This window comes from Trichosurus vulpecula, chromosome 8 (assembly GCF_011100635.1).
Source record: "Trichosurus vulpecula isolate mTriVul1 chromosome 8, mTriVul1.pri, whole genome shotgun sequence".
Taxonomy (NCBI): Eukaryota; Metazoa; Chordata; class Mammalia; order Diprotodontia; family Phalangeridae; genus Trichosurus; species Trichosurus vulpecula.
The window spans coordinates 91,540,094-91,565,768 of NC_050580.1; the positions used below are offsets into that span (position 1 = coordinate 91,540,094).

Here is a 25,675-nt window from a genome sequence, read left to right on the forward strand (position 1 = left end):
ATAGCCTGAGACCAGTTTCATATTTTTCTTGGAGGCTTTTGATGTAGGCTCTTTGACTTTGTTGACCTCTTCTGGCTGTATGTATTGGTCTTCTTTGTCACCAAAGAAAGATTCCAAAGTCTGAGTCTGAATCTGAATCTGTTTTGAGACTCTTGAGTTTTTTTTCACGGTATGACTGCTTGTAGAGTAGAGAGTACTTAGTTCCAAACTTGAGGGGCTGCGCTGTTGTTTTAAGAGCTATTTTTACACAGCAAGCTCTGTCACACCTGCACTCCTCCTCCCCCAAGAACCGCCAACCTGGATCATGACTCAAACCTAAGCAGGCTCTGCATTCCTGCTCTGATCCACCACTGAATTCCTCCCACCAGGTGGGCCTGGGCCAGGAAGCAACTGCAGCTGTAGTTCTGTCCTCCAAGCTGCACCACCTTCGCTGCCCCTGTCACAGTGGCCGAACCCAAACTCCTTTCACTCTGTCCCCTGCAGTTTTTCCCACTAACCTTCTCTGTTGTCTTTGGTGTTTGTGGGTTGAGAAGTCTGGCAACTGCCACAGATCACTGATTCAGGGCGCTGGGGCCTGTTCCACCCGGCTCCCTGTCTGGTTGGTCTGGGCGCAGCCCACTCTAGGTTCTGCTCCGCTCAGCTCCCAATTCCGTGTGATGGACCTTACTCAGTGACCACTCAGGCTGTTCTGGGCTGGAGCCCTGCTTCCCTTTGCTATTCTGGGGGTTCTGCAGTTCTAGAATTTGTTCAGGGTCATTTTTATGGGTGTTCTGAGGGTTCTGGGGGAGAGCCCTAGGCAAGTCCTTGCTTTCCAGCTGCCACCTTGGCAACACCCCCTCCTGCATATTCTTGATATAACCTTTACCTAAAACTAACAGTGAGTGCTTTCTGTGGTTGCTGACAATACCTAAAAACCAAATTTGAATTTGTAACCTGATCAATCAGACTGACATATTTGTGAGAACATTTTATGTAATTATAAATTCGTTAAGAGGGAAAAGCTACGTCTTATATATTCTGTACACACCATAGTACATTGCATTCATAGGCACTCAATAGTGTTTGTTGAATGAATTGTGGCATTTAAAAAGTTTGAGGGATATAATTTCTGGGGAATTAGTCATTTTATTAAGAATGCTAGCATTTTAATAAAAGGTCAGTGGTATACTTGAAGGTCAAAGTCTATCATGCTTCAATGCACTTGGAAAGAGGGATATTCTTAAGGGTGGCAATCAAATCTGATTGGTTAACAATTAATGGGAGAATGAATATTACAATGAGGGACTGAACATATTCAAGTGAACTTTTAGTATGCCATTTACCTCTAAATTACCCCCAGCCTTGGGCAACGTATTCAAAGAATTTGTTCCCTCCCAAACCTGAGTGGAGTACAATGAGCTTCCCCACCTGAGTGGTATCTTAACAAGATTGTTAAATTAAACTAATTTTATTATCAGTAATATCCTTCAAGAGACTAAACTTTGAAATGAAGACTACAGAAAAAGGGGGAACTCTGGATCTCCCCAAATCATTGGTTATCAATAATCATTCCCCTCCTAGTCAATGAAAATTTGCCTTCAAAATCAAACTGCGGTTCTTTATTTTATTTTTACTTCAAGTAAAAAAGGTGAAACAAATTTCTCTCTCTACATGTGATCTAACAATGAGCAGGGCTCTAGTTACTTTGGGGGAAAGGTGATTTAAAAGATACATGTGCCAAAGGTTTTCCTGGGAGATATTTATACTCTTGGGTTGTAGATGGTAGGTATGTTAATCTCAGGCTGATTCTGAAGGCACCTATGCCAGGGAATGCAGTTAGCCCTAGTATTTAGAGGAGCCCAACAAAGGAAACAAAGCTGACATGTTGCATTGATTGAATTGACCTCCATGTGTTGATGACTGGGTAACATATTTGGGGTGGTGGGTAAGTGCAGAGACCAGTCAAAGTCGTGGGCCCGACTAGGCAGCATGTCCCCAGTGGTAGAATCCTGGACATAACCTTCCTTTTTGGTGATCTCTGTTTTCTACTGGTTTTCTTCCTCCTTGGAAATATAAGCACCTATTTTGTTTTGTCTTTTTATCTCCAATTATGTGACACAGGGACAGCCACATTTTTTTTGCCTATATCCAAAACTGGGATTTCATTTGTGTAGGGAGTTCCTGGAGAGGAAAATCCTTCTATCAGTGTCAATCAGAAACTGTTCTGTTAATTTATAGCTTCAGAAAATTGCCTCAACCACTTACCTTTACCTCAGAGTCCCTCTCTTCCTTTAAGAAGTGGCTCACCCATTGTCTTCTGCATGAGGTCTTTCTTGATCCTCCCATCAATATTGCCCAAACTACCATGCACATAAGTACTTTGTATGTAGAACTATATGTGCATTATTAACTTTTCAGTTATGCTGTATATTTTTTCTATGCATTTGTCTCTTCCACTAAAATGTAAACTTATTTTGAGTAGGGATTGTTTCATTCTTTATGCTTGTATCCTTAGTACCCAACAATGCTTGACATGGACTAGGTGCTTAAAACTTCTTAAATGATTGACCTATTTATTGATAAGAGACCAATTGACTTGCTCAGGGTCACACAGCCAATATGCATCAAAGATAAGTCTTAACTGGGGCCAATTTTTTAGTTATTATACCACAACTTTCAGAGTTGTGGTGAAGAGGAGATAATATTTGTAGAACACTTTGTAAATTTTAAAACACTATCATCTAGCTATTATGCTTATTATATAGCCTCCATGCTTTGAATATAGCGAGTACTCAGTAAATGCTCGGGGATAGCTAAGTGCCGCAGTGGATGAAGTGCCAGGCCTGAAGTAAGGAAGACTTCTCTTCCTGAGTTCAAGTCTGATGGGTTTGGGGATGCTATTATGTATTTATTCACCTTAAGCAATCAGAGCAGTGGGAAATTGGCTGTTCTGGATTCTCTGCACGATCAGACAGAGAGGACAGCATAAAATCGAGAGCTATTGCTTCACCAAGAACAAAAGTGTCTAGAAGCTCCTCTTGATAAGCGAGCCACATCTCAGTTATGTAGAGACAGACCCTTCAGCTTTGCTTGCCATGTTGTTGAGGGATATGAAGATGCTCAACCAAACCCATCTCTAAAGAATGCTCTTCACAGAACCCAAAATCTTGTGGAAGTGAATGTTGAAAACTAAAAATAAATTGGTTAATAAAATTAGTTAATAAAAAAGGAAAATTATAAACCTAGAAGTATCAAGGAAAATAGTTACCACTGACTAAAGCTTGTTGCTAGTCAAAATCATGCTCAAGACTTACAGAATGTGTCTGCCTTGGTAATATGTCCTATGACCAAATGTGAGCATGTGTTAATTTGCTTACATGATAAGTTGTATAGAAAAAGAAATCTTTCTGGAAAATGCCATCCACATCCAAAGAAAGAGCTACAGAGTCTGAATGCAGAGCCAAGCAGACTATTTTCTTTTTTTTTTGTTTGTTTTTTCCTTTCCCATTGTTTCTCCCATTCATTATAATTCTTCTATACAACTTGACTAATGTGAAAATATGTTTAATAGGAATGTATATGTAGAGCCTATATCAGATTAAAGGCTGTCTTGGGGAAGAAAGAGGAAGGAAGGGGGAGAAAATTTAAAACTTATGGAAGTGAATGTCGAAAACTAAAAACAAATTAATAAAAAAGAAAATATTTCATCTTCTGGAAAAAAAAGAATGCTTTTCATACAGGGACTTCTAGGCAAAACAAAACTATCCCCCTGGTCCCTTAAGCAATGAGAAGTCAAAGGCTGAACATTTTACCAATATGGTATTTTGTAACCTGCAGATTTAAAAGTCCATATTTAGATTTTTTTGACTTGTTCCAATGTAGGAATTTGTTTTTGCTTGACTATGCATGGTTGTAAGAGGAGTTTTGTTTTTATTACTTTTTCTCTAGTACTTAGGCAGATTGAGAGGGAGAGGATGAGGACTTGAAGATAAAATAAAATCGGATTCTTAAAACAGATTCCAATAGAATGCTTTTCATGTTTGTCAGTGTATTGTGTGCTTCTATAGTTCATGAGTTTGTTCAGCCATAATTAGACAGTAAAAGAATTTCAATGTGTTGCAAACAAACAACAAACCTTTCCAACCCCACATACTGATCTCCAAGAGTGGATTGGAGTCCTCAGGAACTGGCTATTTTGTGAGGAACAGCAGTGAGACAAAGGGATAATAATTGTAATTAGCCAATAACCAACACATGACACCTGAAGGTTTGCAAACTGCTTTATGCACCTTCTTTGATCCTTAAGGCAACCCAGCTACATGGTGACTACAGCTGTTATCTGAACTTTGTAGATAGAGAGCAAAGAGGTTGACACAGTAAATGTCAGAAGCAAGATTCAAACCTGTGTCTCTCCTGGTGTCAAGTCTAGCTGCAAAGACACAAGACTCTCATGGTGAAAGTGCCTATTTTCACTTTATAAACCAGGTGTCTCTGGGATGTGGAAAGACCGCTAGATTAGTCAGATGTGTGTTTTAGTCTCTGCACTACAGAGATAGCTAGGTGGCATCATAGTGTGCAAAGCTCTGGGCTTAGAGTTAAGACCTGAGTTTACATGTCACCTCAGAGGCATACCAGCTGCTTGACCTGGGGAAAGTCATTTAACCTCTGTTTGCCTCAGTTTCCTTATCGGCAAAATGGAGATAATAGTAGCACTAACCTTCCATGATTTTTTTGAAGATCAAATGAAGTAATAGTTGGAGAGCCCTTGGCACATAGTAGGTGCTTAATAAATTCTTGTTTCCTTTCTCTACAACTTACTTTTACTATTTGTAAAGATAAAACCTAGCACTTATTTAGTGACTTAAGGTCTGAAGAGTACTTAATTACAAATAGTATCTGCTCCTTATTATCTATGTGACTTTGGGCAAGGAATTCACCTTCTTTGTACCAAAGTTTTCTTTAAAATAAAGATGCTAGACTAAACAATCTTTAAGGTCACTTCCAACTCTAAATCCCATGTATCACCCTATGCTTGACATCACTCACCTTCTAATTCTCTACCTGACAGATATAAATTCACAGACCCAACCACAGCAGGAAACTTCTGCATGAAATATTTCTTCTGTGATTTTGCAAGTGAAAAGACATTGAGGGAAGGAGAACCCCAGATGGATGCAACTGAAGTTCCTTTGCCCCCTAAGGCTGGCATATGCTGCCAGATCAATGACAGACACTGATGAGACTGTAATGCAAGGAAGATAACTGTGTCAGCACTGAGGCAGCAGCTGTTCTTTGTGGACTAAGTGCAGAACCTCTCAGTTCAGACCCTTAGAGCTGGGTGAATGTGTCCTGGAAATCTTCATTAACGGATGGCATTAAGCTAATGGCAAACTAATGAAAAACAAGACAATTGCTTTTTCTACAATACAATGATTAAACCCAAGCATCGTAGTCTTCCATCCCCTCCAGCCCCCACCCAATTAATTTATTCCAAAAAGCCTCCTCAATGCTTTTTAACTTTCATAGATTTAAGGATATTTTAACAAGACAGGGATTTTTAACTCTTCATGGGCCAAAACCTGTTTGAATGCCTTTAAGCAAAGAGCTGTAGAGGATTTTCTTTTTTGCTAAAAAGAAAAAGAAAATAGAAACAATGGAAAAGGAGTGGAGCAAAGTGGGCTGGTGATAAATATTAGCATCACTCTTTGGGCATTTTTATCCCCATTGGTTGATTGCTATGTTTTTGGCTACATGACCTCTCCCATCATTATTGCATACCCTTCTGGAATGGGAGGCTGTGTGGTGCTTTGTAAAGAATTCTAGGCTGGGAGTTAGGCAATTTGTGTTTAGCCCCACCTCACCTAATTAATGGCCTTGGGGAAATCATTTGTTTTTGTAGAATTTTGGATCTGGAGTCAAAATATCAGGGTTCCCATCCTGCCTCTGCCACTTACTACTTCTGGGACCTAAAGCAGACCACTTCCTGTCTGTTTCTCATATGGAAAACGGAGGGGCTGGACTAGATAGCCTACAGTCTATTCTGCTTCTATATCTCTAATTCTAGGATTTGTCTTTTCAATGGATCAATGTCCTTCTCTGTAAAAGGAAGGGGTTGAACTAGATGATGGCCAAGGCCCCTTAGCTGTGGTCTTGCCTGGATTTCATAAAAGAAACTTTAAATTTTCCCCAGACTCTAGTTGCTTAACAAATATTTGTTCAATGGAAGAATGAATTTATTCTACCAAGTACTGCCGTTATAGTGACTCCTATGGTAGCAGGACAGTTTTGTGAAACTTTCTAGCAGTAATTACCAATCAACTTACTTGGGCACAGGTCTCTCCCCAGTGGATTTCCTGTTGGTCAGGAACTGGCAGGTTTTTTTTTGTCTTTGTATCCCCCAATATTTATAAGTTAGTAGGCAACTAAGACTTACTGAAGTGAAACCAAACAGTTTTTATAGGCTACATGGTAACACAACTGCAGGAGTTGATACATCCTGATCTCTGCCAAAAGCACGTAGACTCTGTAGACCAACTTTGGGTGTGACCAAAAGTACCCAGAGATAAAGTACTGGAAATGTTCTACCACTTTCTATGTAGACGTACCTATAGACACACAGACACTACCACCTCATGTATAAAGCAGAATGTGGATGAACAAACCTTCAAGGAATAAGAAAATCCTGGACCCAGGACTCTACTATGAGGACACATTCTGGTCTCCAAAGCCCAGGCTCAGTGGTGACAATGAAGGTGGTCCTGGTGTCATTCTAGTAGTTGAGTGTTAGCCTTTTGATCAGGAGGGTTGAGTTTGAATCCTGGCTCTGCCACTTACTAGCTATGTGATCCTGGATAAGTTTCCTCATCTGTAAACTGGAGATTGTAACGCTGGCACTGCCTACTTCACAGGTTTATTTTAGGAAAGTGTTTTGTGAACCTTAAAGCACTATATGTATGTTCAGTTATCATTTTAAGTATTTGATTCTTACAGTCCTGGATGAGGGAAAGTCTGTGCCCCTGGGCTCACACAACCCAATAAGTTGGATATGGGACAGGTGTAACCCTCTCAGTTGGTGAAGGAAAGCCCCCAAAGAGGAAGGAGCATTCCTCCCCTAAATACGCTTTCACCTCTGAAGAACAAGGAAGCAAGGGAATATCATAGTCTGTCATGTCTAGAGGGCTGATGGTGGAGAAGGAAAGGAGGAAATGATTGTCTCTGGTTCATTCTCATATGAGGGAATGAACCAGAGACAATATGTGTTCTGTAATAGATCTTCAGAACTTAAACAGGATTTCCTTTTTTCCTCTTTCTTTTTTAAATTTCAGTTTTATTTGGCCAGTATATTCAGTTACAACATTATGGTAGAAATACTTAAAAGAACTTGACAAACAATGTGGTACAAAGGAAAGAAGGTTGAATTTGGAATAAAAAAGCATTGGCTCAAACCTCAACTTTTCCATTTATTCTATGTGTGGCCTTAATCTCTCTGGCCCAGGTTTCCGCATCTGAAGAGCTTGGAACAGACCTTTAAAGTAATTTCTAGCTCTAAATCTATGAAGCTATCAATTCTCATTAAGCTCAAACCTCTTTGGCCTATGCTTACTAAATTAGCCTCCCCAATTTCCTCAAATCATGAGTCAAATAGATATTAGATTAGGCCTACCTCACACACTTGAGAATATATATAACACTCATAAAGCAATGCACCAGAAAGATTTGGAAGAACCTGTCTCAGAACACGGAAGGTTACATGGTTTATGAATATGATCTAAGTGGGAAGGCTACTTAGTCATCTTCTCCTGCCCCACTGATTGCTGTCACAAATACCAAACTACAGTTTAGTTTCACCCAACTCTGAAAAGCAAAATTCAAGAAGATTCAGTCATGATAACATTGGCATGAAGGTGCAAGAGTCTTTGTGTTTAGCCTAATGGCTCCCCCTCATGAGCTTGAGGAATGTTTGATTCCATGGAGGGCCAGCTAACAGGGTAATATTGCTGTCTGATGGCCTAACATGTAATTGAATTATTGAATGTGTTTAAAACTCCTATGGGCAAGGTTCTTAAAATGTGATGATACAAGCTTTTGTAGGAGATACCATATAACATACACCTGATGTTTTAGTAAAAACAGCAGAAATATTTTTTACCTTTACAACCCACTTTGAAGCAGAATATGGGACAAAAGCCATGCCCTTTCCCTGAAAGAATAGGAGGTTCACCAAGATGATCTTGGCAATTCCTTTTCCAAAAACTGAAAAAGCAACGAGGAAAAGACATTCAAATTGACACACTGGCTAAGTTGATGTACTACTTAATTAAAAACACACATGCATAAACCCTGGGTTTTTAATGAGTGCTCTTCTTCTTCAGTTGGGATTCTTACAGGCCTTTAGATGCATTTGCAGTTTGGTTAGTACAACTCAGAGTGCAGTTGCTTACTTTTGAGCTGAGCTGATCCTGTTCTTTACTTTTATCATGTCTTTTTCTCAGTTTGGACATCACCTTCTTCATCCTCATCTTCTAACTGTGTTTCTTCAGCTTCCTTTAGGACTTCTAAGCGACTTACTTCCCTTCGTCCCTCATGGCCACCACTGTCCAGGAAACTCTGGAAACTTTCTAGTGTCCTTGCCCCATGGTATTCAATAATTTTTCTATCAGAACCTGCAGGGAAGTACTTCAGTGTGGGGAAATTGTGGACTATAACTGATTCTACTTCATTAACTGTTGAGTCTATCTTGGCAATGATTATATTTTTATGATCCTTGTAAGCTTCTCCCAGTTTATCCCAAACAGGAGCTAGTTTTTTGCACTGAGGACACCAAGGAGCATAGAAGTTCACAAAGACATTCATGTTTTTATCAAAAGCAACTTTTTCAAAGTTTTTCCCAACCAATATTTTAACAGGTTCTTTATCCCAATCATCAGGCACATCTTGGCTAATCAGATGTGAGTCAAATTTGCCCTCCAAAAACTGCTTACAGAATAACTTTATATTCTCAGGAGTTAATTCGTCTGAGTCAGGCTTGTACTTGGTCATCTCACTTTCCATACTAATGATGCGCATAGTTGGGCACTCTTCTTTCCTCAGAGCAAAGAAATTAAGGACACCCTCGTTGTCACTTCGGTCACTGTCAATGAGGATAAATAGGATTTTCTCCCTGAAACTTTCAGCTGCTTTTTTGAAGTTGTTAATTTGGTCCTCAAAGTCGGGACTGCTCTTTGGCAAGAACAGTAATAAATGAGTTTTCAAATGACCTCCAAAAATCTTTGGGGCAGTCTGTTCATTGAACTCAATGACCAAGGGGAGCCTGTGGATATTAACAAAATTCGCTATCTTCACTTTTGTAATCTCTCCGTCAAAGTTGCTTTGACCTTCATCAAACTTCTTAAAGAGGATAATGCTATCTTTATCCAACTGATACTTGGAGAATAAGTCCTCGCTGTAAGTGATTCCAAATGGGATGTCATCAAAGAACTCTGCAGCTGCTGTGAAATTCTCAACATTGGTGGACTGAGCATCTTTGAAAAAGCCTATAAGGAAAACTTCGTTGGAATCCACTAAAGACTGTACAGCAGCAGCATCTTCCAGAATAATGACAGCTGGCTGCATTCGTTTCTTCATCCATTCCACAATAGCTTTAGCATCTCTGCCATCTGTATAATCCCTAGAGAGAGATGTATCTCCATGCTTAAATAACTTGATAGTGGGGAACGCTAGAATTCTAAACTGAAATGCTAGATCGTCCTCTTCAGTGGCATCTACTTTGGCCAATCTGATTTTAGAGTTCTCAGCTTTCAATTGTTTTGCTGCCTTGGCAAACTCAGGTAGCAACTCTCGACAGGGAGTACACCAAGGGGCATAGAAGTCCACCAAGAGGTAGTCATAGGCGGCCAGCGCCTCCTTGAAGTTGCGCGAATTTAAGACCAGGACGGCATCTTCCTCCTCTTCTGTCTCAGGAGGGTCTGCGACCTCGGTGGAGACGGCCAGGGCTAGAGAGAGCAGAGCGTAGCTCGCAGCTCTTCTTGTGGTCAGGCAGGGCAGTAGATTGTGGGGGCGGGGAGTGGGCACGAGTAGCTACGGTTACGTCCGCGGGCCATTTGAAAGGAGCGAAGGAGAAGCGCGCGCGCCAGAGCGGCTTAGCTTTGCCAAGTGCCCTTCCACCCGCTGTTTGGCACTGACCAGCTGGCGTTTGGAGTCGGAGGACCCTGCTTTGAATTCCAACTCTACCTGCATGAGACTGGGAGAAGCACCGAAGGTCTCTAGGCCCTGAATCTATATCCGTATGAGTTGAGGGAGTCGGATTAAAGCGGCCTCTACGGTCTCTTCCAGCCTAAAAATCTGACCTCTGTGGATTAAGGTTGTGATGCTGATGTTGTAATGTGTCTTCGCAACGTGTTTTCTTCACCTTGGTCACCTTTCTACATGCAGGGTTTTTTTTTTTTTCAGAAACTTCCCAAACCCTATTCTCATAGACTTGAAGGTGGACAGTATCTTTGATGTGATTTACACTTCTAACTGGAAGGAATCACAGAGATGAACTAGTCCTACCATCCATTTAACAGATGTGGAAACAAGGCCAGGGAGGTTACATAAATTACATAAGTAACTTAACATCCCATTAGAGGAAGACTTGACCTCAGGTCAGTACAGTGCCATAGGAAAGAGTGCTGAAGTTAACTGCTGTAGTTGGAGTCATGGGAAATGAGTTCTAATCCCAGCTTTATTCCTAATTTATTTGTGCGACCTTAGACAAATATTTTAAGTCTCTGGGCCTCAGTTTCCTCATCTGTATCATCAGGGGGTTGGACTAGATGACTTCAGAGATCTTGCTCAGCAGTAGTAGCAACTCCATAGTAACTCTATGATCCTCCAACCTCAGAGCCTGCTAAGTGACTTGACCATGGTTAAAAAAGGGTAGGTGGTAGAGTCCAGAATCAAACCCAGGTCCCCAGACTCCAAATCTAGTGCTTTTTCTCCTACATCAAGCTATCCGGAATATAAATCCTTGTTTTGTCCAATAAAACTTAGTCTTAAGTTTTTATTTTGTTGTCATTCAGTCATTTCAGTCTTTATGACTCATTAGAGAATGCTTTATTTAATTATTCTCTTCCAGCTTTCTAGGATGCAAAAACAAACCTAGAAAAATGGGAGAAAACAGACCTTTCCCATTTCTGCTTTAGTCTGCAGTGGTGGGGGAAGCCACACACATTCTCAAAGCTCCATACATACCTGCCAGGAACATCATGCTGAAGTTTATGATTTTGTTGTCATTCAGCTGGTTTTTTTTCCTGGTTGTGTCTGATTCATTGTGACTCCATTTGGGATTTTCTTGGCAAAGATACTGGAGGGGTGGTTTGCTGTTTCTTTCTCTGGCTCCTTATATAGACGAGGAAACTGAGGGCTAAGTGACTCACCCAGGGTCACACAGCTATTGTGCGTCTTGAGGCCAGATTTGAACTCAGGAAGGTGAGTCTTCTTGACTCCAGGCCTGGCACTCTATCCACTGTACCAGCTAGCTGTCCCTAGGTCTATGATAGCCCAACTGTTAACCTATGAACCAGAGATTTAGACTGATGAGCAAATTCCCTGGGTAAATATTTTATATACTGTCTTTATGAAGAGAACCGAGTGAGGAGATCCCAAAAGTACTGATTCTTTCCTTTTTAATTAATTATTATATTCTCTTTTATCTGCTTGTATAGTTACTGACCTAGTTCAGGCCCTCATTATCTCTTGCCAAAACTGTTGCAATAACCTCCTAATTGGTCTCTCTGCCTCAATTCTTTCTCTATTCCAATTCATCCTCTGTTTGGCTGCCAAAGTGACTTTTTTTAAATAGGTGATTTTATTAATTTTACACACACTTATAATCTGTATCTCTCACTCAAACTACCCCCATTGAAAAAAAATCAAGAAGAAAAAAAATCCTAAACCTCCCATCATAAACATACATAGTCCAGCAAACAATCTTCCCACACTGTAGCTGACCAAAAGTATCTCTTTCTCTCTGCATTTTAAGTTCATCAACTCACTTGTTGGAGATGAGTGTTATGTTTCATCTTCAGTCTTCTGGATTACTTGTCTGTCATAGCACTGATTGATAACCTTCGGTGGCTTCTTAATGCTTTCAAAAGTAATGCTTGGCATTCATAATACCCTACAATCTGTATCCATTTCACTTTTCCAGGCTCTTAGACCTTAATCCTTTTCATTTATTCTCCATTTCAACCAAACTGGCCTAATTGCTATTTCCCATACACAGTATTTCATCTCCTGCCTCTGGGCCTTGAATGATATCCTTCCTTATCTCTACTTTTTACAATCCTTAGATCTCTTCAAAGCCCAACCTTTATGTATTATTTCTTCCATTATGTCTATACTGATGCTCCCAGTTACTAGGGACTGACCTGGGAGTTACTTTGTAGAGACTCTGTATTGACTTATGTTGTTCCCTCCAATAGAATGTAAGCTCCCAGAAGGACTATTTATTTTTCTTTGCATCCCCAATGCCCAGCACAGTATCTAACACAAAGTAGGTATTTAATAAACATTACTTGTATGAAGGAAGGAACGGCTTCTATGGATGAGTACAAAACTTATTGGAAGTATCCATTGAAATTAATTGTTGTAGAAATGTTAACTTGGGAATTCTTGATATTTTGGTCACATTCAGGCTAAATCTTAGGTCAATCTATCAGCAAATAATATTTGCCATTGTTACAAAGTTTGTCTACCTTTTTTTCACTGCAAATTCTTAGTAAGACAAGATGAAGGGAAGGTATCTAACAAACTCTATGCCTATATGTTTCCACTTATCGCTCCATATCTATTAAGAGTCAATGATTGCTTATCTTGGGATTTGTACAGCAATGGATAATATTTGGTGGGTTGAATCTTACCAAAGAAAAACACACCATATTGCTGGAGAGGATGGCATTGGTATTTAATGAGCATTATTAAGTACATAAACTTAGAGAAATTACTAGCTCAAAACATCAACAAGCAAAGTCACTAAGATGACTTATACAAGTTGAAAAAAATGTCCTTAATAATAATCCTAAAGATATAAGACTCACAATATGTTCCTAGAAGAAGGCTGGAAATAGACTATCAATCAATTCTTGTCCTAGATCTTGAAAGACCTTCCATGCACCCATTAGAGAAGAGTAGAAAAAGTCAGGAGTAAACCTTTGCCATCAGAAAGAAGATGCCAAGAGGAAAGTTGAAGAACATTGTCCAACAAGAAAAGGGAAGAGCACATCTATGTGGTTTTATGTTCACTAGGAAGAGTGAAGTGGGGAAGGACTGCAAAGAGAGACAGAATTTAAAACTTAAAAAAGAATGTTAAAAGACACGATAAAATATTTGGGAGTCTATTTGCCAAGACAAACCCAGGGCCTATATGAACATAACTATGAAACACTTTTCACGCGAATAAAATCAGATCTAAATAAATGGAGAAATATCAGTTGCTCATGGTTAGGCCGAGCTAATATAATAAAAATGACAATTCTACCTAAATTAATCTATCTATTCAGTGCCATACCAATCGAACTACCAAAATTTTTTTTTACTGAGCTGGACAAAATAATAACAAAATTCATTTGGAAAAACAAGAGGTCTAGAGTATCTAGGATATTAATGAAAAGACATGCTAGGGATGGTGGTTTAACCACACCAGATATTAAACTGTACTACACAGCAGCAGTCATCAAAACTGCCTGGTACTGGTTAAGAAACAGGGGTGTGGATCAGTGGAATAGGATAGGTACACAAGTAGGTGAAATCAACAAGTTTAGCAATCTACTCTTTGATAAACCCAAAGAAGCCAGTTTCTGGGCTAATAATTCACTATTTCACAAAAACTGTTGGGAAAATTGGAAAATGGTAGGGCAAAAACTGGGCGTAGACCAATATCTTACACCATATACCAAAATAAAGTCAAAATGGGTTCATGATTTAGGAGTAAAAGCTGATACTCTAAGTAATTTGGGAAAGCAAGGAATAGTTTACTTATCAGATTTGTGGAAAAGTAAAGAATTCATGACCCAACAAGAGATAGAGAGCATTACAAAATGCAAAATGGATAATTTTGATTATGTCAAATTGAAATGTTTTTGTACAAAAAAAGCCAATGCAACAAGAATTAGGAGGGAAGCAGAAAATTGGGAGAAAATCTTTGCAACTAGTATCTCTGATAAAGGCCTCATTTCTAAAATATACAGGGAGCTAAGCCAAATATATAGGAATACAAGCCATTCCCCAATTGAGAAATGGTCAAAGGATATGAACAAGCAGTTTTCAGAGGAAGAAATTAAAGCTATCTACAGGCATATGGAAAAATGCTCTGGATCGCTGCTGATTAGAGAAATGCAAATCAAAACAACTCTTAGATACCACATCTCTCCTGTCAGATTGGCTAAAATAACAAATCAGGAGAATGATAAATGCTGGAAAGGATGTGGGGAAATTGGAAAATTGTTGCATTGCTGGTGGAGTTGCGAGCTGATCCAGCCATTTTGGAGGGTGGTGTGGAACTATGCCCAAAGGGCTATAGAAATGTTCATACCCTTTGACCCAGTAATACCACTTCTAGGGTTGTATCCCAAAGAAATCACGCAAGCGGGAAAAGGACCCATATGTACAAGAATATTTATAGCAGCTCTCTTTGTGGTAGCCAAGAATTGGAAAGCAAAGGGATGCCCATCAATTGGGGAATGGCTGAACAAGCTGTGGTATATGAAGGTGATGGAATACTATTGTGCCATAAGAAATGGGGATGATGCAGACTTCATAACAACCTGGAAAAACCTACACGACATAATGCTGAGTGAGCGGAGCAGAGCCAGGAGAACGATGTGCACAGCCACAGATATGTGGATTCCATGAGGACCAACCCTGACATACTGCGCTTCTCTCAGCAACCTAAAGGGGCAAGGACAACTCCAGGGGACTCACGATGGAGAATGCTATCTTCATTCAGAGAAAGAACTGCGAAGTTCGAATACAGACTGAGGCACACTACATGCTCGCCTTTTCTGCTTCTCTTTTGTTTTTGGTTTTGGGTTTTTTTTTTTTGTTTTGTTTTTTTTGGTTCTGTTTCTTCTTTCTCATGATTCATTCCATTGGTCAAAATTCTTCTCCACGACTTGACTAGAGCATAAATTAATTCAATGCGAAGTTATACATGACAGTTATATGAGACTTCATGCCGTCTTGGGGAGGGAGGGGAGAAAAACTGGAACTCAAAACTATGTAGAACCGTGTGTGGTAAACTAAAAATAAATAAAGGAAAAAAAAATAATAAAAAAAAATAATGTTACAGAAAAAAAAATAAATAAATTTGTTGTTATTCAGTCATTTTTCATTCATATCCGACTCTCCATGACCCCATTTGGGGTTTTCTTGGTAAAGTTACTGGAGTGGTTTGCCATTTCCATCTCCAGCTCCTTTTGCAGATGAGGAAACCGAGGTAAACAGGGTTAAGTGATTTGCATAGGGTCACACAGCTAGTGTCTGAGGTCAGATTTGAATTCAGAAAGATGAGACTCCCTGACTTCAGGCCCAGCACTCTATCAACTGTGCCACTTAACTGCCCATTAAAAAATAGTAAATTAAAAAATAAATATATTTTTAAAAAAATACTGTTTTAGTTTTTTTGGGGGGGGGGGAAATATGTCTTTATTTTCTTTTTTTTTGGTAATTTATTTTTTTTATTTTTTTTAAATTTATTTATTTAACATATTTGGTTTTCAGCATTGATTTTTACAACAGTTTGAATTACAAATTTTCTCCCCATTTCTACCCTCCCCCCCACTCCAAGATGGCTTATATTCTGGTTGCCCTGTTCCCCAGTCAGCCCTCCCCTCTATCACCCCCCTCCTCTCTCATCCCCTTTTCCCTTCCTTTCTTGTAGGGAAAGATAAATTTCTACACCCCATTGCCTGTGTATCTTATGTTTTAGTTGCATGCAATAACTTTTTTTTTTGTTTTTGAACATCTGTTTTTAAAACTTTGAGTTCCAAATTCTCTCCCTTCTTCCCTTCCCACCCACCCTCCCTAAGAAGTCGAGCACTTCAACCTAGGCCACACATGTATTATTATGTATAACCCTTCCACAATACTCATGTTGTGAAAGGCTAACTACATTTTGCTCCTTCCCAACCCATCCCGCTTTATTGAATTTTCTCCCTTGTCCCTGTCCCCTTTCCAAAGTGTTTGTTTTGATTACCTCCACCCCCATCTGCCCTCCCCTCCATAATCCCCCCCTTTTATTTTTTTTTATCTTCCTCCCTCTTCTTTCCTGTGGGGTAAGATACCCAACTGAGTATGTACGGTATTCCCTCCTCAGGCCAAATCCGATGAGAGCAAGGTTCACTCATTCCCCCCTCACCTGCCCTCTCCCCTCCTCCCACAGAACTGCTTCCTCTTGCCACCTTTATGAGAGATAATCGACCCCATTCTATCTCTCCCTATCTCCCTCTCTCAGTATGTTGCTCTCTCATCCCTTAATTTCATTTTATTTCTTTTACATATCTTCCTTTCATCTTCAACTCACTCTGTGTCTGTTCTCTCTCTTTTACATATATATATATATATATATGTATATACATATATAAAAGCACACATATATATATATACCTACATACACATGCATACATATACACATAGATACATACATACATACACATTCACTTATATATATACATAAACATATATATATATATATGCATATTCCCTTCAACTACCCTAATACTGAGGTCTCATGAATCATACACATCATCTTTCCATGTAGGAATGTACACAAAACAGTTCAACTTTAGTAAGTCCCTTGCAATTTCCGTTTCTTGATTACCTTTTCATGTTTCTCTTGATTCTTGTGTTTGAAAGTCAAATTTTCTATTCAGTTCTGGTCTTTTCACTGAGAAAGCTTGAAAGTCCTCTATTTTATTGAAAATCCATATTTTGCCTTGGAACATGATACTCAGTTTTGCTGGGTAGGTGATTCTAGGTTTTAATCCTAGCTCCATTGACCTCCGGAATATCGCATTCCAAGCCCTTCGATCTCTTAATGTAGAAGCTGCCAGATCTTGGATTATTCTGATTGGGTTTCCACAATACTCCAATTGTTTCTTTCTGGCTGCTTGCAGTATTTTCTCCTTGATCTGGGAGCTCTGGAATTTGGCAACAATATTCCTAGGAGATTTCTTTTTGGGATCTATTTGAGGAGGTGATCAATGGATTCTTTCAATTTCTATTTTGCCCTGTGGCTCTAGAATATCAGGGCAGTTCTCCTTGATAATTTCTTGAAAGATGGTATCTAGGCTCTTTTTTTGATCATGGCTTTCAGGTAGTCCAATAATTTTTAAATTATCTCTCCTGGATCTATTTTCCAGGTCAGTGGTTTTTCCAAGGAGATATTTCACATTGTCTTCCATTTTTTCATTCCTCTGGTTCTGTTTTATAATATCCTGATTTCTCATAAAGTCACTAGCTTCCACTTGCTCCAATCTAATTTTTAAAGTAATATTTTCTTCAGTGGTCTTTTGGACCTCCTTTTCCATTTGGCTAATTCTGCCTTTCAAGGCATTCTTCTCCTCATTGGCTTTTTGGAGCTCTTTTGCCATTTGAGTTAGTCTGTTTTTTAAGGTGTTGTTTTCTTCAGTGTATTTTTCAGTATTTTTTTGGGTCTCCTTTAGCAAGTCATTGACTTGTTTTTCATGGTTTTCTCACATCCTTCTCATTTCTCTTCCCAATTTTTCCTCTACTTCTCTAACTTGCTTTTCCAACTCCTTTTTGAGCTCTTCCATGGCCTGGGACCAGTTCATGTTTTTCCTGGAGGTTTCTGTTGTAGGCTCTTTGACTTTATTAATTTCTTCTGTCTGTATGTTTTGGTCTTCTTTGTCAGCAAAGAAAGAATGCAAAGTCTGAGACTGAATCTCGGTGCATTTTCGCTGCCTGGCCATATTCCCAGCCAACTAACTTGACCCTTGAGTTTTTCAGTGGGGTACGACTGCTTGTAGATTACAGAGTTCTATGTTCCACGTTTGGGGGGGAGGTGCCAGCTCTGCCACACCAGCACTGCTCCTTCCCCAACCCCCAACCCGAACTGGGCTTAGATCTTCGGCAGGCTGTGCACCCCTGCTCTGATCTGCCACTTAATTCCTCCCACCAGGTGGGCCTGGAGCCGCAAGTAACAACAGCTGTAGCTGCCCCACCTCTGCTGCCCCTGGGGCTGGAAGCCGAACCTCGAACTCCTTCCACTCTCGCAGCTTTTCCCACTAACCTTCTCCGAAGTCTTTGGTGTTTGTGGGTTGAGAAGTCTCGTAACTGCCGCAGCTCACTGAATCAGGGCGCTAGGGCCCCCTCCGCCCGGCTTCTGGTCTGGATGGTCCACGCCGCTCAGGCTGGGCTCTGCTCCACTCAGTTCCCAGCTCCCAGCTCCGAGCTCCGTGTGGGATAGACCTCACCCAGAGACCATCCAGGCTGTCCTGGGCTGGAGCCCTACTTCCCTCTGCTGTTTTGTGGGTTCAGCCGTTCTATAATTGGTTCAGAGCCATTTTTTATAAGTTTTTGGGGGTCTCCATATGGAGCTCACATTATTCCCTGCTTACCAGCTGCCATCTTGGCTCCGCCCCCCCCATACTGTTTTAGTTTAAAAAATAAATAGTAAATTAAAAAAAAAGAAGATACAAAGATCAAGGCTTCTCAGAACCCCTTTGTCTTTAAGACCTTACTATTATTCTATCTAGCTTTCTCAGTTATGATCCCTTCTTGCTAGGATCTAAGCCTCTTCTACACTCTTGAAAATTAGTAGTGACCATACCTTCTGCATTTCTAGCTATGAGAACCAGTGGGTATCCTCCTTTTCCACCCAAGGGACAAATAAATTTTGAATCAAGAGGATATTTCTCTATTAACAACAAAAATTCACCTCCTCAAGCTAATCAAGTTGAGTCATTGAGGCCCATTATGGTTCTGGCCAGAGCAAAGTTGGGACAGGAGAAAATTCTGTTTAAAAGAGAACAAATATACCAGGCTGACTAGAGTGAATGGCTCATGTTAGTTAATAGTGTGAAAGGTAGAAGATGTGATTGGAAATACAGTGTAGTGCCAGATTACCCAGGTAAGAAGATGGGTTCTTATCCTGTAGGCAATAGGGACTCCCTGAAAGTTCCTGGTCAGCAAAATGACTTGGTAAAGGCATTGTTTTAGGCAGACGTACCTGGTTATAGTGTGTAAAATGGTCTGAAAGGGAAAAGGATAGAAGAAAGAAAACTTATTAGGATCCTATTACCATAGCCCAAGTGAGAGGTGATAAGGATCCTAGGAACGGAAGGAAAGGGAAGCAGGAGAAGGTTTTATAAAGGAAGACTCTTCTGGGACTTGGTGACTGAATGGATATAAGTAACATAGGGAAAGGGAGGAATTCAAGATGTTTTATGATTATGAGCCTCAGGGTATAAAGAACCATTCTATCATTGATTGAAATGATCAGGAGAAAGGGTTGTTTCGGGAAGGAGATGAATAATAACTAGAATTTATATAATGGTTTCAAATTTAGAAAGTTCTTTTTTGGTAATTAATTTATTTATTTTTAGTTTTCACATTCACTTCCATAAGATTTTGAGTTTTGAATTTTCTCCCCCACTCTCTCCTCCCCAAGACAGCATCTATCAAGGTCAGTCATTGCATAATGTGGCTGTTACTGTGTACAATGTTCTCCTGGTTCTGCTCGTTTCATTCAGCATCAGTTCATATAAGTCTTTCCAGGTTTTTCTGAAGTCCTCCTGCTCATCATTTCTTATAGCACAGTAGTATGCCATTACATTGATATATTATAACTTGCTCAGATATTCTCTATTTGATGGACATCCCCTCAATTTCCAATTCTTTGTCACCACAAAAAGAGCTGCTATAAATATTTTTGTAAATATGGATCCTTTTCCCATTTTCATGATTTCTTTGGGATACAGACCTAGAAATGATACTGCCAGGTCAAAGGGTATGCACAATTTTATAGCCCTTTCGGCATAGTTCCAAATTGCTCTCCAGAATGGTTGGATCAGTTCACAACTCCATCAACAATGCATTAGTGTTCCAAATTTTCCACATCTTCTCCAACATTTATTATTTTCCTGTTTTGTCATGTTAGCCAATCTGATTGGCAACTCAGAGTTGTTTGATTTTCATTTCTTTAATCAATAGTGATTTAGAGCATTTTTATATGACTATAGAGAGTTTTAATTTCTTTTTTCAATTATTTATTTATTTAATATTTTTACTTTTCAGCATTGATTTTCACAAGAGTTTGAATTACAAATTTTCTCCCCATTTCTACCCTCTCCCCACTCCAAAATGGCATATATTCTGATTGCCCCATTCCCCAGTCAGCCCTTCCTTCTGTCACCCCATTCCCCCCTACTCCCCTTTTCCCTTACTTTCTTGTAGGGCAAGACAGATTTCTATGCCCCGTTGCCTGTATATCTTCTTTCCTAGTTGCATGCAAAAACTTTTTTTTTGAGTATCTGCTTTTAAAACCTTGAGTTCCAAATTCTGTCCCCTCTTCCCTCCCCGCCCACCCTCCCTAAGAAGGCAAGCAATTCAACATAGGCCACATGTGTATCATTATGCAAAAACCTTCCACAACACTCATGTTGTGAAAGACTAAGTATATTTTGCTCCTTCCTATCCTATCTCCCTTTATTCAATTTTTTCCCTTGACCTTGTCCCTTTTCAAAAGTGTTTCCTTTTAATTACCTCCTCCCCCTATCTGCCCTCCCTTCTATTGTCCTCCCTTTTTATCTCCTTCCTCCTTCTTTCCTGTGGGGTAAAATACCCAACTGAGTATGTATGTTATTCCCTTCTCAGGTCAAATCTGATGACAGCAAGATTCACTCATTCCCCCTCACCTGTCCCCTCTTCCCTTCCAATAGAACTGTTTTTTCTTGCCACTTTTATGTGAGATAATTTACCCCATTCTATCTCTCCCTTTCTCCCTCTCTCAATTTATTCCTCTCTCATCCCTTAATTTGATTTTATTTTTTTAGATATCATCCCTTCATAATAAACTCACTCTGTGTCCTCTGTCTATATATATATATATATATATATATATATATATATATATATATATATACACACACACACATACATATATGTGCATGTATATATATATATATATTTTCCCTTCAGCTACCCTAATACTGAGGTCTCATGAATTATACACATCATCTTTCCATGTAGGAATGTAAACAAAACAGTTCAACTTTAGTAAGTCCCTTATGATTTCTCTTTCTTGTTTACCTTTTCATGCTTCTCTTCATTCTTGTGTTTGAAAGTCAGATTTTCTATTCAGCTCTTATCTTTTCACTGAGAAAACTTGAAAGTCCTCTATTTTATTGAAAATCCATATTTTGCCTTGGAGCATGATACTCAGTTTTGCTGGGTAGGTGATTCTTGGTTTTAATCCTAGCTCCATTGACCTCCGGAATATTATATTCCAAGCCTTTCAATCCCTTAATGTAGAAGCTGCTAGATCTTGTGTTATCCTGATTGTGTTTCCACAATACTCACATTGTTTCTTTCTGGCTGCTTGCAGTATTTTCTACTTGATCTGGGAGCTCTGGAATTTGGCAACAATATTCCTAGGAGTTTTCTTTTTGGGATTTTTTCAGGAGGTGATTGGTGGATTCCTTCAATTTTTTTTTACCTTCTGGCTCTAGAATATCAGGGCAGTTCTCCTTGACAATTTCCTGAAAGATGATATCTAGGCTCTTTTTTTGATCATGGCTTTCAGGTAGTCCAATAATTTTTAAATTCTCTCTCCTGGATCTATTTTCCCGGTCAGTGGTTTTTCCAATGAGATATTTCACATTGTCTTCCATTTTGTCATTCCTTTGGTTCTGTTTTATAATGTCTTGATTTCTCATAAAGTCACTACCTTCCGATTGCTCCAATCTCATTTTTTTTTGCATTTCCATTTATTTATTTTATATATTTAGTTTTCAGCATTGATTTTCACAAGAGTTTGAATTACAAATTTTCTCCCCATTTCTACCCTCCCCCCAACTCCAAGATGGCGTATATTCGGGTTGCCCTGTTCCCCAGTCAGCCCTCCCTTCTGTCACCCCACTCCCCTCCCATCCCCTTTTCCCTTCCTTTCTTGTAGGGCAAGATAAATTTTTACACCCCATTGCCTGTGTATCTCATTTTCTTGTTGCATGCAAAAACTTTTTTTTTGCTTTTGAACATCTGTTTTTAAAACTTTGAGTTCCAAATTCTCTCCTCTCTTCCCTTCCCACCCACCCTCCCTAAGAAGTCAAGCAATTCAACGTAGGCCACATGTGTATCATTATGTATAACCCTTCCACAATACTCATGTTGTGAAAGACTAACTATAGTTTGCTCCTTCCCAACCCATCCCCCTTTATTGAATCTTCTCCCTTGACCCTGTCCCCTTTCAAAAGTGTTTGTTTTTGATTACCTCCACCCCCATCTGCCGTCCCCTCCATCACCCCCCCCCCTTTTTTTATCTCCTTCCTCCTTCTTTTCTGTGGGGTAAGATACCCAATTGAGTATGTATGGTATTCCCTCCTCAGGCCAAATCTGATGAGAACAAGATTCACTCATTCCCCCCTCACCTGCCCTCTGCCTTCCTCCCGTAGAACTGCTTCCTCTTGCCACCTTTATGCAAGATAATCCACCCCACTCTATCTCTCCCTATCTCCCTTTCTCAATATATTCCTCTCTCATCCCTTAATTTTATTTTATTTTTTTTAGATATCTTCCCTTCATCTTCAACTCACCCTGTGCCTGCTCTCTCTCTTTCTCTCTCTGTCTCTCTCTGTCTCTCTGTATCTCTCTCTCTCTCTCTCTGTATATATATATATATATATATATATATATATACACATACATATATACATACATACACATTCACTTATATATATGTATATGCATAAACATATATATATATATATGCATATTCTCTTCAGCTACCCTAATACAGTTCACCTTTAGTAAGCCCCTTGCAATTTCTTTTTCTTGTTCTTTTTCTTGATTACCCTTGTGTTTGAAAGTCAAATTTTCTATTCAGCTCTGGTCTTTTCACTGAGAAAGCTTGAAAGTGCTCTATTTTATTGTAAATCCATATTTTGCCTTGGAACATGATACTCAGTTTTGCTGGGTAGGTGCTTCTTGGTTTTAATCCTAGCTCCATTGACCTCCAGAATATCATATTCCAAGTCCTTCGATCTCTTAATGTAGAAGATGCCAGATCTTGGGTTGTTCTGATTGTGTTTCCAAGATACTCAAATTGTTTCTTTCTGGCTGCTTGAAGTATTTTCTCCTTGATCTGGGAGCTCTGGAATTTGGTGACAATATTCCTAGGAGATTTCTTTTTGGGATCTATTTGAGGAGGCAATCGATGTATTCTTTCTATTTCTATTTTGCCCTGTGGCTCTAGAATATCAGGGCAGTTCTCCTTGATAATTTCTTGAAAGATGATATCTAGGCTCTTTTATTTGATCATGGCTTTCAGGTAGTCCAATAATTTTTAAATTATCTCTCCTGGATCTATTTTCCAGGTCAGTGGTTTTTCCAATGAGATATTTCACATTGTCTTCCATTTTTTCATTCCTTTGGTTCTGTTTTATCATATCTTGATTTCTCATCAAGTCACTAGCTTCCACTTGCTCCAATCTAATTTTTAAGGTAGTATTTTCTTCAGTGGTCTTTTGGACCTCCTTTTCCATTTGGCTAATTCTGCCTTTCAAGGCATTCTTCTCCTCATTGACTTTTTTGAGCTCTGTTGCCATTTCTGTTAGTCTATTTTTTAAGGTGTTATTTTCTTCAGTATTTTTTTGGGTCTCCTTTAGCAAGTCGTTGACTTGTTTTTCATGGTTTTCTTGCATCACTCTTATTTCTCTTCCCAATTTTTCCTCTACTCCTCTTATTTGCTTTCCCACATCCTTTTGGAGCTGTTCCATGGCCTGAGACCAATTCATATTTTTCTTGGAGGCTTTTGATGTAGGCTCTTTGACTTTGTTGACTTCTTCTGGCTATATGTTTTGATCTTCTTTGTCACCAAAAAAGATAGTTGAGTCTGAGTCTGAATCTGAGTCCATTTTTTGCTGCCTGGTCATGTTCCCAGCCAACTACTTGACCCTTGAGTTTTTAGTTGGGGTATGACTGCTTGGAGTAGAGAGTACTTTGTCCCTAGCTTGACGGGCTACACTGTTGTTTTCGGAGCTATTTCTGCACAGCAAGCTCTGCCACACCAGTGCTTCTCCTCCACCAAGAACCACCAACGCAGACCACGACTCAGATCCAAGCGGGCTCTGCACTCCTACTCTGATCCGCCACTTAATTCCTCCCACTAGGTGGGCCTGGGGCCACAAGCAACTGCAGCTGTAGTTCTGTCCTCAGAGCTGTACCACCTTTGCTGCCCCCAGGGTGGAACTGCTTTCACTCTGTCCCCTGCAGTTTTTCCCACTAACCTTCTCTGTTGTCTTTGGTGTTTGTGAGTTGAGAAGTCTGGCAACTGCCACAGCTTACCAATTCAGGGTCCTAGGGCATGTTCTGCCTGGCTCCCTGTCTGGTTGGTCTGGGCGCAGCTCACACCGGGTTCTGCTCCACTCCACTCCCAGTTCTGAGTGATAGACCTTACCTAGTGATCATCCAGGCTGTCCTGGGCTGGAGCCCTGCTTCCCTCTGCTATTTCGTGGGTTCTGCAGTTCTAGAATTTGTTCAGAGCCATTTTTATAGGTGTTTCTAGAAAGTTCTTAACACCCAAGATTGCCTTTGATCCTCTCTGTAAGGCAGGTGCTACATGTTTTGTTATCCCCATGCTGCAAATGGGGAAACTGAGACTCAGAGTGATTAAGTGACTTGCCTATATTACATAGTTGGTGTGTGAGGAAGGATTTGAACCCATCTTCCTGACTCCAGTTCAAAAATGTTTCCTACAACAAACTGTGTTGTCTATAGAAATATTGAATCTGATGTGCTAGAAAGACATGCAGGTTGAAATATATGGCATGTAAATGAAAAGAAATAAAACTAACAATGAAGAAAGATGCCAAGGTTGGAGATTTAGATTTCGGAATCTTGTGTATGGGTAAGGACAAGAGAGTGGGTTAGATCTCCATAGCAGAGAATATAGTAGAGGGAGAAAGGAAGGGGTTAAGGACTGAGGTACTGGAGCATTTAAGTTGGGGAAAAAGAAAGATGATATCTAGGCTCTTTTTTTGATCATGGCTTTCAGGTAGTCCAATAATTTTTAAATTATCTCTCCTGGATCTATTTTCCAGGTCAATGGTTTTTCCAATTTTTCCAATGAGATATTTCACATTATCTTCCATTTTTCATTCCTTTGGTTCTGTTTTATAATATCTTGATTTCTCATAAAATCACTAGCTTCCACTTGCTCCAATCTAATTTTTCAAGTAGTATTTTCTTCAGTGGTCTTTTGGACCTCCTTTTCCATTTGGCTAATTCTGCCTTTCAAGGCATTCTTCTCCTCATTGGCTTTTTGGAGCTCTTTTGCCATTTGAGTTAGTCTGTTTTTTAAGGTGTTGTTTTCTTCAGTGTATTTTTCAGTATTTTTTTGGATCTCCTTTAGCAAGTCGTTGACTTGTTTTTCATGGTTTTCTCGCATCCTTCTCATTTCTCTTCCCCATTTTTCCTCTAC

General features: G+C 39.6%; 1 protein-coding gene across 1 annotated transcript; it reads right to left on the reverse strand.

Annotated features, from left to right (window-relative positions):
* Nucleotides 1–8,283: 8,283 nt before the first annotated feature.
* LOC118830171 (protein disulfide-isomerase-like) lies at nucleotides 8,284–10,081 on the reverse strand. Its single transcript, XM_036737073.1, has one exon. It carries the CDS (start codon nucleotides 9,601–9,603, stop codon nucleotides 8,455–8,457), a length of 1,149 nt encoding a protein of 382 aa, XP_036592968.1. The 5' UTR covers nucleotides 9,604–10,081; the 3' UTR covers nucleotides 8,284–8,454.
* Between the last annotated feature and the right edge of the window lie 15,594 nt (nucleotides 10,082–25,675).

What these genes read in the sequence shown, in the direction of transcription:
- LOC118830171 (XM_036737073.1), bottom strand. Translation starts at nt 9,603, where the DNA reads ATGAAGAAACGAATGCAGCCAGCTGTCATTATTCTGGAAGATGCTGCT.